This window comes from Bos grunniens, chromosome 2, assembly GCF_055505025.1.
Source record: "Bos grunniens cultivar Pamir isolate PY7600 chromosome 2, Bosgru_T2T1.0, whole genome shotgun sequence".
Lineage (NCBI taxonomy): Eukaryota > Metazoa > Chordata > Mammalia > Artiodactyla > Bovidae > Bos > Bos grunniens.
In genome coordinates, this window is record NC_141166.1 from 81,171,686 (window position 1) to 81,185,686 (window position 14,001).

General features: G+C 34.3%; 1 protein-coding gene across 1 annotated transcript in view; it reads right to left on the minus strand.

Moving 5' to 3' along the window:
* The window catches only part of LRP1B (LDL receptor related protein 1B), a 2,178,569-nt gene that overhangs the window by 1,128,489 nt on the left and 1,036,079 nt on the right, over positions 1–14,001 (minus strand). Inside the window, exon 7 of the mRNA XM_086368415.1 lies at positions 2,290–2,452. Coding sequence (XP_086224541.1) covers positions 2,290–2,452 — 163 coding nt within the window. The remainder of the gene's footprint in view (positions 1–2,289; positions 2,453–14,001) is intronic.

A 14,001-nucleotide genomic window follows, 5' to 3' on the forward strand; every position in this document is an offset into this window, starting at 1 on the left:
AAAAGTAACATCAAAAGCACAGTCCAGTAAAAAGTATATTTTTCAATGTAGCCTGTGAGAGGTAAAGAAGATCTCCATCCTTTTCTATACCTATCAAGGTCAGGCACTTAATAGTTGGGTCAGACTTTTAAGACATTCTGATATTTTCTGAACTGAAGTTATAACAATTACAAAAGGCAGGAGAAATTTCACTGATGGTGCTTGTCCCCTTAAGTAGATCATGCAGAGTCATTCTAACCTCACCTATTCAAATTACCCTTGAGATGCCCAAAAATAGAAGAAAAAAGAGAAAAAAGAAAAACTTGCTGTTGTTTCCCTAGACAGTAGCACATTAACCCTAGCCAAATTTCTGATATTAAGAGAAAAATATCAGAATATTTTAAAAACTGTTCTATTATAAACAGGATTATATTTATAAACATGAAGAGCTTTTCCTTCCTTGATTTCTAAAATCCATGACTGAAAAAACAGCAATTGAGACACATAGCAAACTCCAACAAACAAACAAAAAATTCCAAAGAGCCTTTTGTGATAAATGATACGTGACAAAATACATTTAAACAGTTACTAGGCCCAGAGGAATCCAGCAGAGAATAAACACAGCAATGTGGAGGCTTTCTACTCCTAAGTCCTTTCACAAAAATGACAAAATATGGTTCTTTCATGTAATGACAGGGAGAAATAGGAAGCTTGAGAAGATAAAATATGTTGCTGTTCAGAAGGGGAAATGGTGGTGTCACAAACATTATATTTCAGAATGGCAGTTCTATTTGAAAAGAGTCTCTGAATCTTTTGTTTTTAAGAATGGGGAATAATAAGAGTGGTAGAAAGGGGAGAAACACAACAGCTTCATCTCTTAACACTTTCGACAGACAAGACTGTATAAAGGTTACTTCTGAATTCATTTAGCACACCCAGGAAAAACATGCACGCAAATATATTTCTAAACAGAATGCCAGAAGAATGTTGTTAGCACATTTGTATATTTCCAATTCTTCCTTACTACCCTTATTCAACACCCAAACAAATCAGTTTAAGTACAACTTCTCTTACTAATGTCTTTCGAAGCATTGCTGCAGTCAGATTCGAGTCAAGTAACCATCTGCTGCAAATACAAATAGAGCTACATTCAAGAATTATATTACACAGGCTTCCTAGCAAAGCTCTTACGTGCAAGCTGTTCTTGTCAGAATCAGAACCATTGTGATGATGCATCTTAATATTCAATCAGACTTTAAGTAAAGAGTGACAAAAGTCCACATATGGATGACAGCTGTTTCTTCAGTAAATATTTTCGCATTTATTGAATGGAGGCTTATGGCAGCTTAGGCTATGTTCCATCAGACATTTCAGCCTGAACTGCCAGGGGACGATTAAAGCTATAACAAGGATAAAATTTTTGCTTTTAAATCTTTGTTACAACTTATATCTGAAAAAAGCACCCACCAGCTCCTCCAACTAAAGTTGTACACTATGCCACTATTTTGAGAATATCCTTTCCCAATAGTTACTGGTAAAACTATTGATTTTATAGAACTTTAATTAATATCATAGTGTTTATAAAATTAAAGTATAATTCCTGTATTAAGTTCCTAATTACATGAAATAAGTTATTGGGAATTTAAACATATTTACCTATAATTTGATAAATTATGAAATATTAAAAAAAGAGGAATTAGTTTATTAGCTAAAAGAAGTTCAGATAAAATAAGGCCTCTTTTTAACCAATAAAGCAGCTTGCAAAGCTGATGATTAATTCAGTTACTCCATAATACGACAATGTTTACACATCAATAGTTGGAGGAAGAAAATCGTTTCAAGTAACAAAGACAAACTTCATGTCTTACTAATATCCTCAAACATGTACAGTGTTCCTTTAATAAATCCTAAATGTTGTGTTGGACCTAAATTTTTTAACAGCCCATTTTTAAGGTAGAATTTTTGAAGTTTGGTAACTACAAGGTCCACTACTAAGTAACTTAGGTCTCTTGTGTTTAACCTAAAACAATGCTGAGGCTCTTCTCTGGTGACATCAAAGTGATCATTAGGAGAGTAGTGGGTTGACTGTGTCTTAGGCAAGCCTTGCAACAATGATGTGTTAAGGAAATGGTATGACTCAGCTTCTTCACAGTAGATTACAACTTCTTTTTTCCTTCCTGTAATGTAACTGTTCAAATCAACATTAAAAACACTTTTGAGCCTGTTGTCTTATATTCCACAACTCTTCTCAGACTATTTTTTTTCAGGGAAATTATTTCAGATCAAACACTATAAAGAAGAATTTCTTACCCTGCTATTGGATCCACTGCTATTGCCTTCGGATTGTGAAGTTCCAAGTCAATCAGGGTGACACAAACAGACCCGTTGTAATCACACACAAAGATCCGGTCACTGACATGGTCCACAAAATAGAGATTCCTCGTTAGCCAGTCAATTGCCATTTGTTGCACATCTGAAACACACACACAAACACACAATCATTGAATCGCATGTGCAAATCTAGTATCATAAACCTAAGAGTACATGAAGTGAAGAAGTGAAGTGAAGTCACTCAGTCATGTCCGACTCTTTGAGACCCCGTGGACTGTAGCCCACCAGGCTCCTCCATCCATGGGATTCTCCAGGCAAGAAGACTGGAGTGGATTGCCATTTCCTTCTCTATGGGATCTTCCCAACCCAGGGATTGAACCCAGGTCTCCCACATTGCAGGCAGATGCTTTAACATCTGAGCCACAAGGGAAGCCCCTCTAAGAGTACATAAGTCTGTCCAAACCATCACAGAAGATACTTTAAAAGTACAAGTGACTTTACAATAAAAAAGTCCCTGCAAAGATAATTTATATGCCAAAATAAGTGCTTATTCTGCAAAATAATGACTCTCTCTTGATACTTTTCTTCCTGCTACCTAAGCACTTGAGGATGACCTAGACAAAAGGGCAAAGAGTTTTTAAATCCTAAAAAATAGGTATTTACAATAAAATATTTCATCTGATTTTTGCATTTGTTCAAATAGTTCATCTAACTCAATGGGCATAACTGGTTCAATGACACAGCTAAATGTTTTAGTAGTAAGAGGAATAAATATTTTTTGTGAATTAAGGTAAACTCTTATTTTCAGATCCTCTTAACTGGAAATAACACAAAAGGAGGGGTGATATGTTCTTCTGATGGCATATGTAGACACTGTAAAGTAAGATTGCTCAAAGATCAGTTAATTCTCTAGAAGAGGGCTGTTTCTCTAGGAGAGTAATTTGTTTTATGATGGAAATAGTCTATATCTATGCTGTCCAATAAAATAATGACTAGTCAACTGTGTCGAGTGAGCACTTAATTTGTGGCTGGTGTGACTGTAAATTGAATCTTTATTGTATTTCATTTTAATTAATTCAAACTTGAAAAAAAAGTAGGAAGCCAGTGACTCATATGGATAGTACAGGTCTAGAAGAATGTATCTATTTTTAACTTGAGTATTTTCTATTTGATCAGAACCACACACTATGAAATTTCATGCTAACCAGTTGATATTTATCCCAATGGATAACCCTAAAAGTTATGGTTTCTTATTCTCTGAGGCACTGACCATTTTTATACCTAACTATGAATCTCATTTAAACATTTCTTTTAGATGCCTGTAAGTATGCATTTCTACTAATGATCTTAGATCATCAATACTGGGCTGGTTCTCCAATAATTCCATAAATAAATTTCTGATTCACATTCATTCCTGAATGACAGTCATATTTGTGTCTATTGCAAATTATAATTTGATAGTTATAGATGAAAAAGTGAAAGTGAAGTTGCTCAGTTGTGCCCGACTCTTTGCGACCCCATGGACTGTAGCCTATTAGGCTCCTCCATCCATGGGATTCTTCAGGCAAGAGTACTGGAGTGGGTTGCCATTTCCTTCTCCAGGGGATCTTCCCAACCCAGGGATCAAATCCGGGTCTCCTGCATTGTAGGCAGACACTTTACCATCTGAGCCACCAGGGAAGTCCAAGTGAGGTATATTATATATATTTCTTTTTTTTTCCCCCAAACCATGGTATAGAAGACAGTAATTGTGTGGAAATCTCTAAAAATCCCTACAAGGACAAGCAGTAAGTGAATATCGCAATTCACTGAATACAGATTTTTTTAGGTCATCAATTACAGTTTCATTTCTGAATTACATGGTTTTTATGGAAACATAAGCATTTAACTACTCCACAAACTACATGAACCATTTCAGCAGCCAGGATATTTTAAAATCTTAACTATTTTTTCTGTCTCCAGAAATGTGGAAATGTATACTTAGCTTTGTTTTTTATTCCCTTTGCATTATTACATTAGCTAGAGAACAGACCCCACTGTTTCAAATGTCATTTCAAATTCCTAGTGTTCAGATAAAGTATGTGCCAAAGTCCATTTAATAACCCATCTCTCATGCTAGGCCAGAAGTTGGTTTAGTCTATGCAACTGTAAATTCAGACAAAAGAGCTGTTTGACAGCATTCACACCTTTCTTCAATTCTAGATCACTGCAGAAAGATTCTCTGCTACTGAAACAATAGGTATTGTTAACAGCATCCTAGTTTGAAGCAGCAAGGTCTCACTAAAAAACCTAATAATTAGCCTAACAGTAACTGTGGGAATTGATTTTGTTTCCTTTTTCTAAACTTGAAATTTCTATCTGCTTTTAATATGATTTTTATTAAGACTGGAGAATTAATGCAATTAAAGAGAGTTCAAGTAAGTAAATCAATGGACGAATGGACAGACAGATATAGAGACATAAATAAATAAAATTAGGTAAAATATTTTGAACATTTTAGGAGATTTTTGACATTATAAAAATGTCTCTAAAATTTTAGTAAGATCCTTATTACTTTATTGTTACTAGAAAAAAATTAAATATGTTCCTGTTATAATTTTTCTCTAGTTGCTTTTTATTCATTCTTCAACTAAAAGTTACTAGGATTTTACCCTCCCTGTTCTTTTGAAACAGTTGCTTTATGATCATTCAGAATTTCTTATATGCCAAAAGTGAAGTTTACTTTTGTGTTCGTATCTACAACATCTGTAGGTACTGACTACTTACTTCTGAATCATAAAATAATCTAAATATCAATAATGGTAAACCTTTGAATTACTGTGAAAAAAATACTGAAATTTTTTGAAATTTATAAAGTAACATATAAATATAAGTAACTTAACAATCTTTTTAAAGTGCAATATATGTTGAATGTAAAAACTTATACAAACAAAATAAAAAGTTGTATCCAAGAGAAATTAATTTTAAAATTTGAGGGAAAAGTTTAAAAATGATGAATACTTATGATAATCTACAATTAGATTAAAAATATTATATCAGCTTTTTCCTATCATCACATTATAAGACAACTAATCAGAATTGGTGAATGTAGAACTTAACACTTTTGCTTCAGGCTCCCCCATCCCTGGGATTCTCCAGGCAAGAACACTGGAGTGGGTTGCCATTTCCTTCTCCAGTGCAGGAAAGTGAAAAGTGAAAGGGAAGTCGCTCAGTCATGTCCAACCCTCAGCGACCCCATGGACTGTAGCCTTCCAGGCTCCTCTGTCCTTTGGAAGTAAAATCTTTAAAGAGAATATGACATTAAAATGAGGTCATTTAGTGTAAGCCCTAAACCAAACTTTCTAGTGTCCTTATAAAAAGAGATTTAGGCATATAGAGACAATTCTGGGACTACCTGAAAACAGAGAAAAGGTCATCAGCAACCCAAAGAAAGAGACGTCAGAAAGTCCAACCCTGTTGCATCTTGAGCTTGGAATTCCAGGCTGCAGACTATGAGAAAATAGATTTCTTTCTTTTTTTGAGCCACCCAATTTGTGTATTTTTTTATATTAAACTTTGTATTTTGTATTGGGGTATAGCTGATTAATAAATAATATTGTAATAGTTTCAGGTGAACAGTGAAGGGACTCAGCCATACACATTCATATATCCTTTCTCCGTCAAACTCCCGTCTCATCCAGGCTGCTATATAATATTGAGCAGTGGTCCATGTGCTATCCAATCGGCCCTTGTTGGTTACCCATTTTGAATATGTATGCAAATAATATGCAGGATGTATAGTCTGTGGTTTTTTTTATGGCAACGCTAGCAAAATAATACTACTGAAGTATTATTCAATAGAGTAGTTGATGCCACAAAATAATTGAGAACAAAAGTCAAAATCTTGCTAAGAAAAATATAAAAGAAATGTCTGCATGTGCTTTTAACATCAGACTAGACCACTTTCTAAGAGGCTCTTTCAAAGACTGGTTAGTTCTGCTGGCGAATATACTTTTGCTTAATTTACAATTTAATATTTTAAGTGCTAGTCTCTAGGAATTTAAATATTAATGTGTATGTTTGCAAATTAAAAGTAAGTTTTATTCAGTAGAGATGCAAATGATATCTTTCATGTAGTAAATATAACCCCCAGTTTTACTGTCCAGTATGACATTAAATAGTTTTATATCTAACCTTACTATCTTAAATCAGAGTTTTTTTTTCCTTTCACTGATTGCAAACACTTCAGTCTTCTATGTCTGCTTTTGAGCCAGATTTACCATCTTACTGTTTCTCTTAATAATGAGCTAAATAATTCCATAGCACATGTGCATTATATATTTGTATGAGTCATGTTTTTAACTTTTTAAAAATGATAGGTTGGCACATATGAATCTTGATTTTTTTATTTGCCATCTTATTTTCAACTAGCAAGAGGCAACAGATGTAAATGTCCACAAAGATTAGAAAAAAATCATAAATAGGCAAAACATGTTAGACTATGAAAAACCTAGATGATGGCTCAAAAGTATTCATCTTCTTAAAAAAGTAGCCTGAATTTCAGCTGATTATTTTGATATAGAAATGTTTTATTGTGTCAAAGAAGCCCAAGATAAGAATTTCTGAATTTCATTTGAAATCTCCCAATTTTTAAATATGATAAGCTAATTTTTAGAAATTCTAAAGCACTCTGCATATCAAACAAAACCTGTGTGCAGTCAAACTGGATCAAAGTCCTCCACAGCAACTGTGCTAAAGTAAAGCAAATAGTGTGTATCATTTTGTTTCAGCCTAACCTAAATACACAGCAAAGCCAGAGATGAAGGGCAGCAGAGATATACATGGTGTGTGCATGCTAAGTCACTTCAATTGTGTCCTTCTGTTTGTGACCCTATGGACTATAGCCCACCAGACTCCCCTATCCTTGGAATTATCCAGGCAAGAATACTGGAGTGGGTTGATATTACCTTCTCCAGGGGATCTTCCTGACCCAGGGATCGAACTCACATCTCTTACAACTCCTGCATTGGCAAGGGGGTTCTTTACCACTAGCACTACCTGGGATCCAAGGTATTATTTTAAATGTGAATTTTAAATTTCTACCATGCAGTAAATGTACACAATTTAAAAAGATACACCCCCTTAAGGTTTACAGTGAAAAACAGCAATGTTCACTTCACTTCTGTCTACTGTCTTTCGATTGTCTTAACTATTTCAATTATATTTATTAATACATCCCATGGATGGAGGAACCTGGAAGGCTGCAGTCCATGGGGTCGCTGAGGGTCGGACACGACTGAGTGACTTCACTTTCACTTTTCACTTTCATGCATTGGAGAAAGAAATGGCAACCCACTCCAGTGTTCTTGCCTGGAGAATCCCAGGGACGGGGGAGTCTGGTGGGCTGCCGTCTATGGGGTCGCACAGAGTCAGACATGACTGAAGTGACTTAGCAGCAGCATCTTCTCACAACCTTAATTTTTAGTTAAATTAACACTCAAGGTTTATATAATTATGATGATGTACATTTATGTTGACAATTGAATAAAGTAGTTTAATATGACTATACTTTCTTCTTGAATAATTTTTGTGTTTTTTTAGCATTCCAGTATTTTTTTATCTTTGTTGCAATTAATCATCACATAATTCTAAAACACACACACATACACACGCACAACTCTGACAATGCAAACTAGTGCAGCCACTATGGATAACATTATAAAATATTTAAAAAAACTAAAAACAGAGTTATCACATAATACAGCAATCTCACTCCTAGGCATATATATATAGAAGTAATAAAAACTCTAATTTGAAAAGATACACGTGGCCTAATGTTCAGTGCAACATTATTTATATATCCAAGATGTGGAAGCAACCTAAATGTCCATCAACAGATGGATGCGTAAAGATATGGGGTATGTGTGTGCGTGCACACACACACAATGGCATATGACTCAGCTATGGGAAAAAAAATGAAATAATGCCATTTTCAGCAACATGGATGGACCTAGAGTTTATCAAACTAACTGAAGTAAGTCAGAGAAAGACAAATATCATATGGTATCACTTATATGTGAAATCTAAAAAAAATGATACAAATAAACACAGAATATAGACATAGAAAACATTTAAAAGAATGGAATTATAATACTCTTTAACATCACAAACAAAAATACAAAGCAGATTAAAAATCTAAATATAAGGTCAGATTCTATAAAACTTGTAGAGAAAAATATCTAACCCTCTTACATCTATATCATAGCAATATCTTTTTTGATCTACCTCCTGGAATAATTAAAATAAAATAAAAAAAATTTTTAATAATATTTAATTAACCTCAAAATCTCTTGCAGAGCAAAGGAAACCATAAATAAAGTGAAAAGATGACCCACATAATGGAAGAAAATATTTGCAAATGATGCAACTGACAAGGGACTAATCTTCAAATACATAAAAAGCTCATGCAGCTCAGTATCAAAAACACAAACAACCCAATTAAAAAATGGGTAGAAGATATAGACATTTATCCAAGGAAGATATACAGATGGTCACAAAGCACATGAAAAGATGCTCAACATCATTAATTAATAGAAAAATGAAAATCAAACTTACTTTGAAGTATACCACCTTGACTAGTCAGAATGGCCATCATCAAAAAAAAAAAAAAAAAAAGAGAAAGAAAGTAAAACTATAGTCTACAAAAGAATGCTAGAGAGGGTAAGAACAAAAGGGGGCACTCCTACACCACATGTGAGAATTTAAATTGGTACAGTCATTAAGAATATTCCTTAAAAAACTAAAAATAAAGTTGCCATATGATCCAACAATCCCACTCCTGGGCACATATCCAGAGCAAACCATATTTTGGAAAAGATATCTTCAGCCTAATGTTCTTTGAATGTTGTTTACAATAGCTAAGAATTGGAAACAACCTAAGTGTCTATCAAAAAAGAAGTGGGAAAGAAATAGGGGGACATTATTAAAAATGAAATATTATTCTTCCATAAAAAAGTTGAGATAATGTAATTTGAAGCAACATGGTTTGACTTAGAGATTCCCATACTAAGTGAATTAAGTCAGAAAGATAAAAATATTTCATGATATCATTTATACATGTAATCTAAAAGAAATGGCACAAGTGAACTTATTTACAACACAGAAATAGAATCACTAATGTACAAAACAAACCTATGGTTCCCAAAGGGGAGGCAGGGGAGAGATAAATTAGGAGATGGATATTGACATACAAACAACTACTATATATTAAATAGATAACTAATAACATCATACTGTATAGTAAAGGGGACACCATCCAATACTCTGTAATGATCTGTATTGGAAAATAATCTAAAAAACATCTGGTATGTTTGTATAACTGACTCATACATATATATATATATATATATATATATATATATATATATATATATATATGTATATGGAAAAGGCCGGGAAACAGAGATCAAATTGCCAACATTTGTTGGATTATAGAAAAAGCAAAGGAATTCCAGAAAAGAAAAACTCCACTTCTGCTTCATTGACTATGCTGAAGCCTTTGACTGTGCAGATCACAACAAACTGTGGAAAATTCTTAAAGAGATGGGAATACCAGGCAACCTCACCAGCCTCCTGAGAAACCTGTATGCAGGTCAAGAAGCAACAGTTAGAAATGGACATTAAACAATGGACTGGTTCAAAATTGGGAAAGGATTACATCAAGGCTGTATATTGTCACCCTGCTTATTTAATCTTGATGCAGAGTAAATCATGCAAAATGCCAGGCTGGATGAAGGTCAAGCTGGAATCAACACTGCCCAGAGAAATATCAATAAGCTTAGATATGCAGATGACACCACCCTAATGGTGGAAAGTGAAGAGGAACTAAAGACCGTCTTGATTATGGTGAAAGAGAAGAGTAAAAAAGCTGGATTAAAACTCAATATTTAAGAAATTAAGATCATGGCATCCAGTCCCATCACTTCATGGCAAATAGTTGGGGAAACAATGGAAACAGTGACAGACTTTATTTTCTAGGCCTCCAAATCACTTTTGTAGGTGACTAAAGCCATGAAACTAAAAGAAGCTTGTTCCTTGGAAGAAAAGATATGACAAACCTAAACAGCATATTAAAGAGCAGAAGATCAGATCAGATCATATCAGTCGTTCAGTTGTGTCCGACTCTTTGCGACCCCATGAATCACAGCAAAACATAACCTTTACTCTTGAGATGCTAGTGGTGACAGGCACAGGCTGCACTTTATACCCATCCTCTCCAGAGTAGATTCCCCTGGTGGCTCAGATGGTAAAGCATCTGCCTACAATGTGGGAGAGCCAGGTTTGATCCCTGAGTTGGGAAGATCCTCTGAAGAAGGAAATGGCAACCCACTCCAGTACTCTTGCCTGGAAAATCTCATAGACAGAGGACCCTGGTAGGCTACAGTCCATGGGGTTACAAAGAGTTGGACACGACTGAGTGACTAAACTTTTTTTCTCCAGAGTGGGCAGTTGAAGGAGGGAAATAACATTGCAGTTGAGCTGTTCAGACATGTAGTGGTTCTGTACTTCTGGCTACTCAAGCATGACTCACCAACTAGCTTCATTTCTAGAGAGGCTGTGGACAGACTGAGATCAAGCCCTGAGACTTTGGAGTGGGATTACTGACTATAAGACACTACACTACCAGAGAACTAACCCTAAGGAATATCAAATAGTGAGAACTCACACAAAGGAAACCACTTGAATACAAGACCTGGCATCACCCAGCCACCTGTAGCAGACTAGGCAGGATGCCTCATCTAAACTACAACAAAAGAAAAATACAAACCCAATCACCAGCAGACAGGATTACCAGCTCACTCAGCCTTGCCCATCAGAGGAAAAACAGTAACAATGACAAAAAACTCAGCACAAATCTCATCCTATACACAAGTCACTGGATCAACCTTAGAAAGGCAGAAAACAAAAGGAAGAAAGAATTCAGCCTTGAAGTCTGGGAAAAGGAGACTTTAAACACAATAAGTTAAAAAAAAAAAAAAGGCAGAGAAATACTACAGAAATGAAGGAACAACTAGAAACACAGAAATGCAAATAAGTACATAGGAAATAGCCAAACTCTCTGAAAAAGAAATCAGAATAATAATAGTAAAGTTGATTAAAAACCTTGAAAACAAAATGTGAAAAATCAAAGAATCAATTAACAAAGACCTAGAAGAATTAAAGAATAAACATATAGAGACAGACAACACAATTACTGAAATTAAAAATATTCTAGAAGGAATCAATACAAGAATATCTGAAGCAGAAGAATGAATCGGTGAGCTAGAAGATAAAATGGTGGAAATAACTTTTGAAGAGCAGAATAAAGTAAAAAGAATGAAAGGAACTGAGGACAGTCTCCAAAACTTCTGAGACAATATCAAATGCACCAACATTCAAGTCATTGGGGCCCCAGAAGAAGAAGAGAAAAAGAAAGGGTATGAGAAAATTTTTGAAGAGATTATAGTTGAGAATTTCCCCAACAAGGAAAAGGAAATAGTCAATCAAGTCTAAGAGGCACAGATAGTCCCATACAAGATAAACCCAAGGAGAAATATGCCAGGACACATACTAATCATACTAACAAAGACTAAACACTAAAAAAGAATATTAAAAGCAGCAAGGGAGAAGCAACAAATAACATACAAGGGAGACCCCATATGCTTAATAGCTGATCTTTCAGCAGAAACTCTGTAGGCCAGAATGGCAGGATATATTTAAAGTATTGAAAGGGAAAAATATACAGCTAAGATTATGGTACCCAGCAAGGATCTCATTCAAAATTGATAGAGAAATAAAGAGCTTTTCAGACAAGCAAAAGTTAAGAGAATTCAGTACCACTAAACCAGCTTTACAACAAATGCTAAAGGGATTTGTATAGCCAATAAATACTAGAGAAGAAAAAAGATCCACAAAATCAACCCCAAACAACTAAGAAAATGGCAACAGGAACATATATATAAATAATCACTTTAAATGTAAATGGATTAAATGCTCCAACCAAAAGACAAAAACTGGCTAAATGGATACAAAAACAAGACCCATATATATTCCGACTACAAGAAACCCACTTCAGACCTAAAGACACATATAGACTGAAAGTGAGAGGATGGAAAAATATATTCCATGCAAACGGGAAGCAGAAGAAAGCTGGAGTAACAATTTTCATATCAGAGAAAATAGACCTTAAAGAAGATTGCAAGAGATAAGGAAGGCCACTATATAATGATTAAGAGATCAATCCAAGAGGAAGACATAACACTGTAAATATCTAGGCATCCAACATAGAAGCACCTCAATACATAAGACAGACGCTTACAGACACAAAAGGAGAAACTGACAGTAACACAATACTAGTAGGAGACTTTAACACTCCACTCACACTAATGGACAGATCATTAAAACAGAAAATTAATAAGGAAACATAAATCTTAAATGATACATTAGATGAGATGGATCTCATTGTTATCTTCAGGACATTCCATCCAAATGCAGAACAATACACCTTCTTCTCAAGTGCACATGGAACATTCTCCAGGATAGACCACATCTTGAGTCACAAATCAATCCTCAATAATTTTAAGAAAATTGAAATCATATCAAGCATCTTCTTTGACTACAATGCTATGAGACTAGATATCAATTACAAGGGAAAAAAACTGTAAAAAACACAAACACATGGAGATTAAACAACACATTTCTAAATAATCAACAGGTTACTGAAGAAATCAAAAGGGAAATCAAAAAATTTCTAGAAACAAATGTCAATGAAAACACGACAACTCAAAACCTATGGGATGCAGCCAAAGCAGTTCTAAGAGGGAAGTTCTTAGCAATACAATCCTACCTCAAGAAACAAGAAAAACATAAAATAGACAATTTAACATTACACCTAAAACAACTTCAATAAGAACAACAACAACAACAAATCCCAAAATTAGTAGAAGGAAAGAAATCATAAATATATAAGCAGAAATAAATGAAAAACAAAGAAGCAATAGTAAATATTAATAAAACTAAAAGCTGATTCTTTGAAAAGATAAACAAAATTGACAAACCTTTAGCCAGACTCATCAAGAAAAAAAGAGAGAAGAATCAAATCAACAAAATTAGAAATGAAAAAGGAGAGGTTACAACAGACAATGCAGAAATAAAAAGGATTATAAGAGATTATTATGAACAACTATATGCAATAAAATGGATAACCTAGAAGAAATGGACAGATTCTTAGAAAAGTTCAATCTTCCAAGACTGAACCAGGAAGAAATTGAAATTATGAACAACCGAATTACAATCACTGAAATTGAAGCTGTAATCAAAAATCTCCCAAAAAACAAAAGCCCAGGACCAAATGGCTTCACAGGAGAATTCTATAAAACATTTAGAGAAGAGTTAATATCTATCCTAAAACTCTTTCAAAATTTGCAAAGGGAGAAACACTTCCCAACTCATTCTATGAGGCCACCATCATCCTGATACCAAAACCAGACAAAAACAACACCAACAAAAAAACTACAGGCAAACATCAATGATGAACATAGATGCAAAAATCCTCAACAAAATTTTAACAAACAGAATTCAGCAACACATCAAAAAGCTTATACACTGTGATCAAATTGGGTTTTTTTCCAGGAGTGCAAGGATTCTTTAACATACACAAATAAATCAATGTGA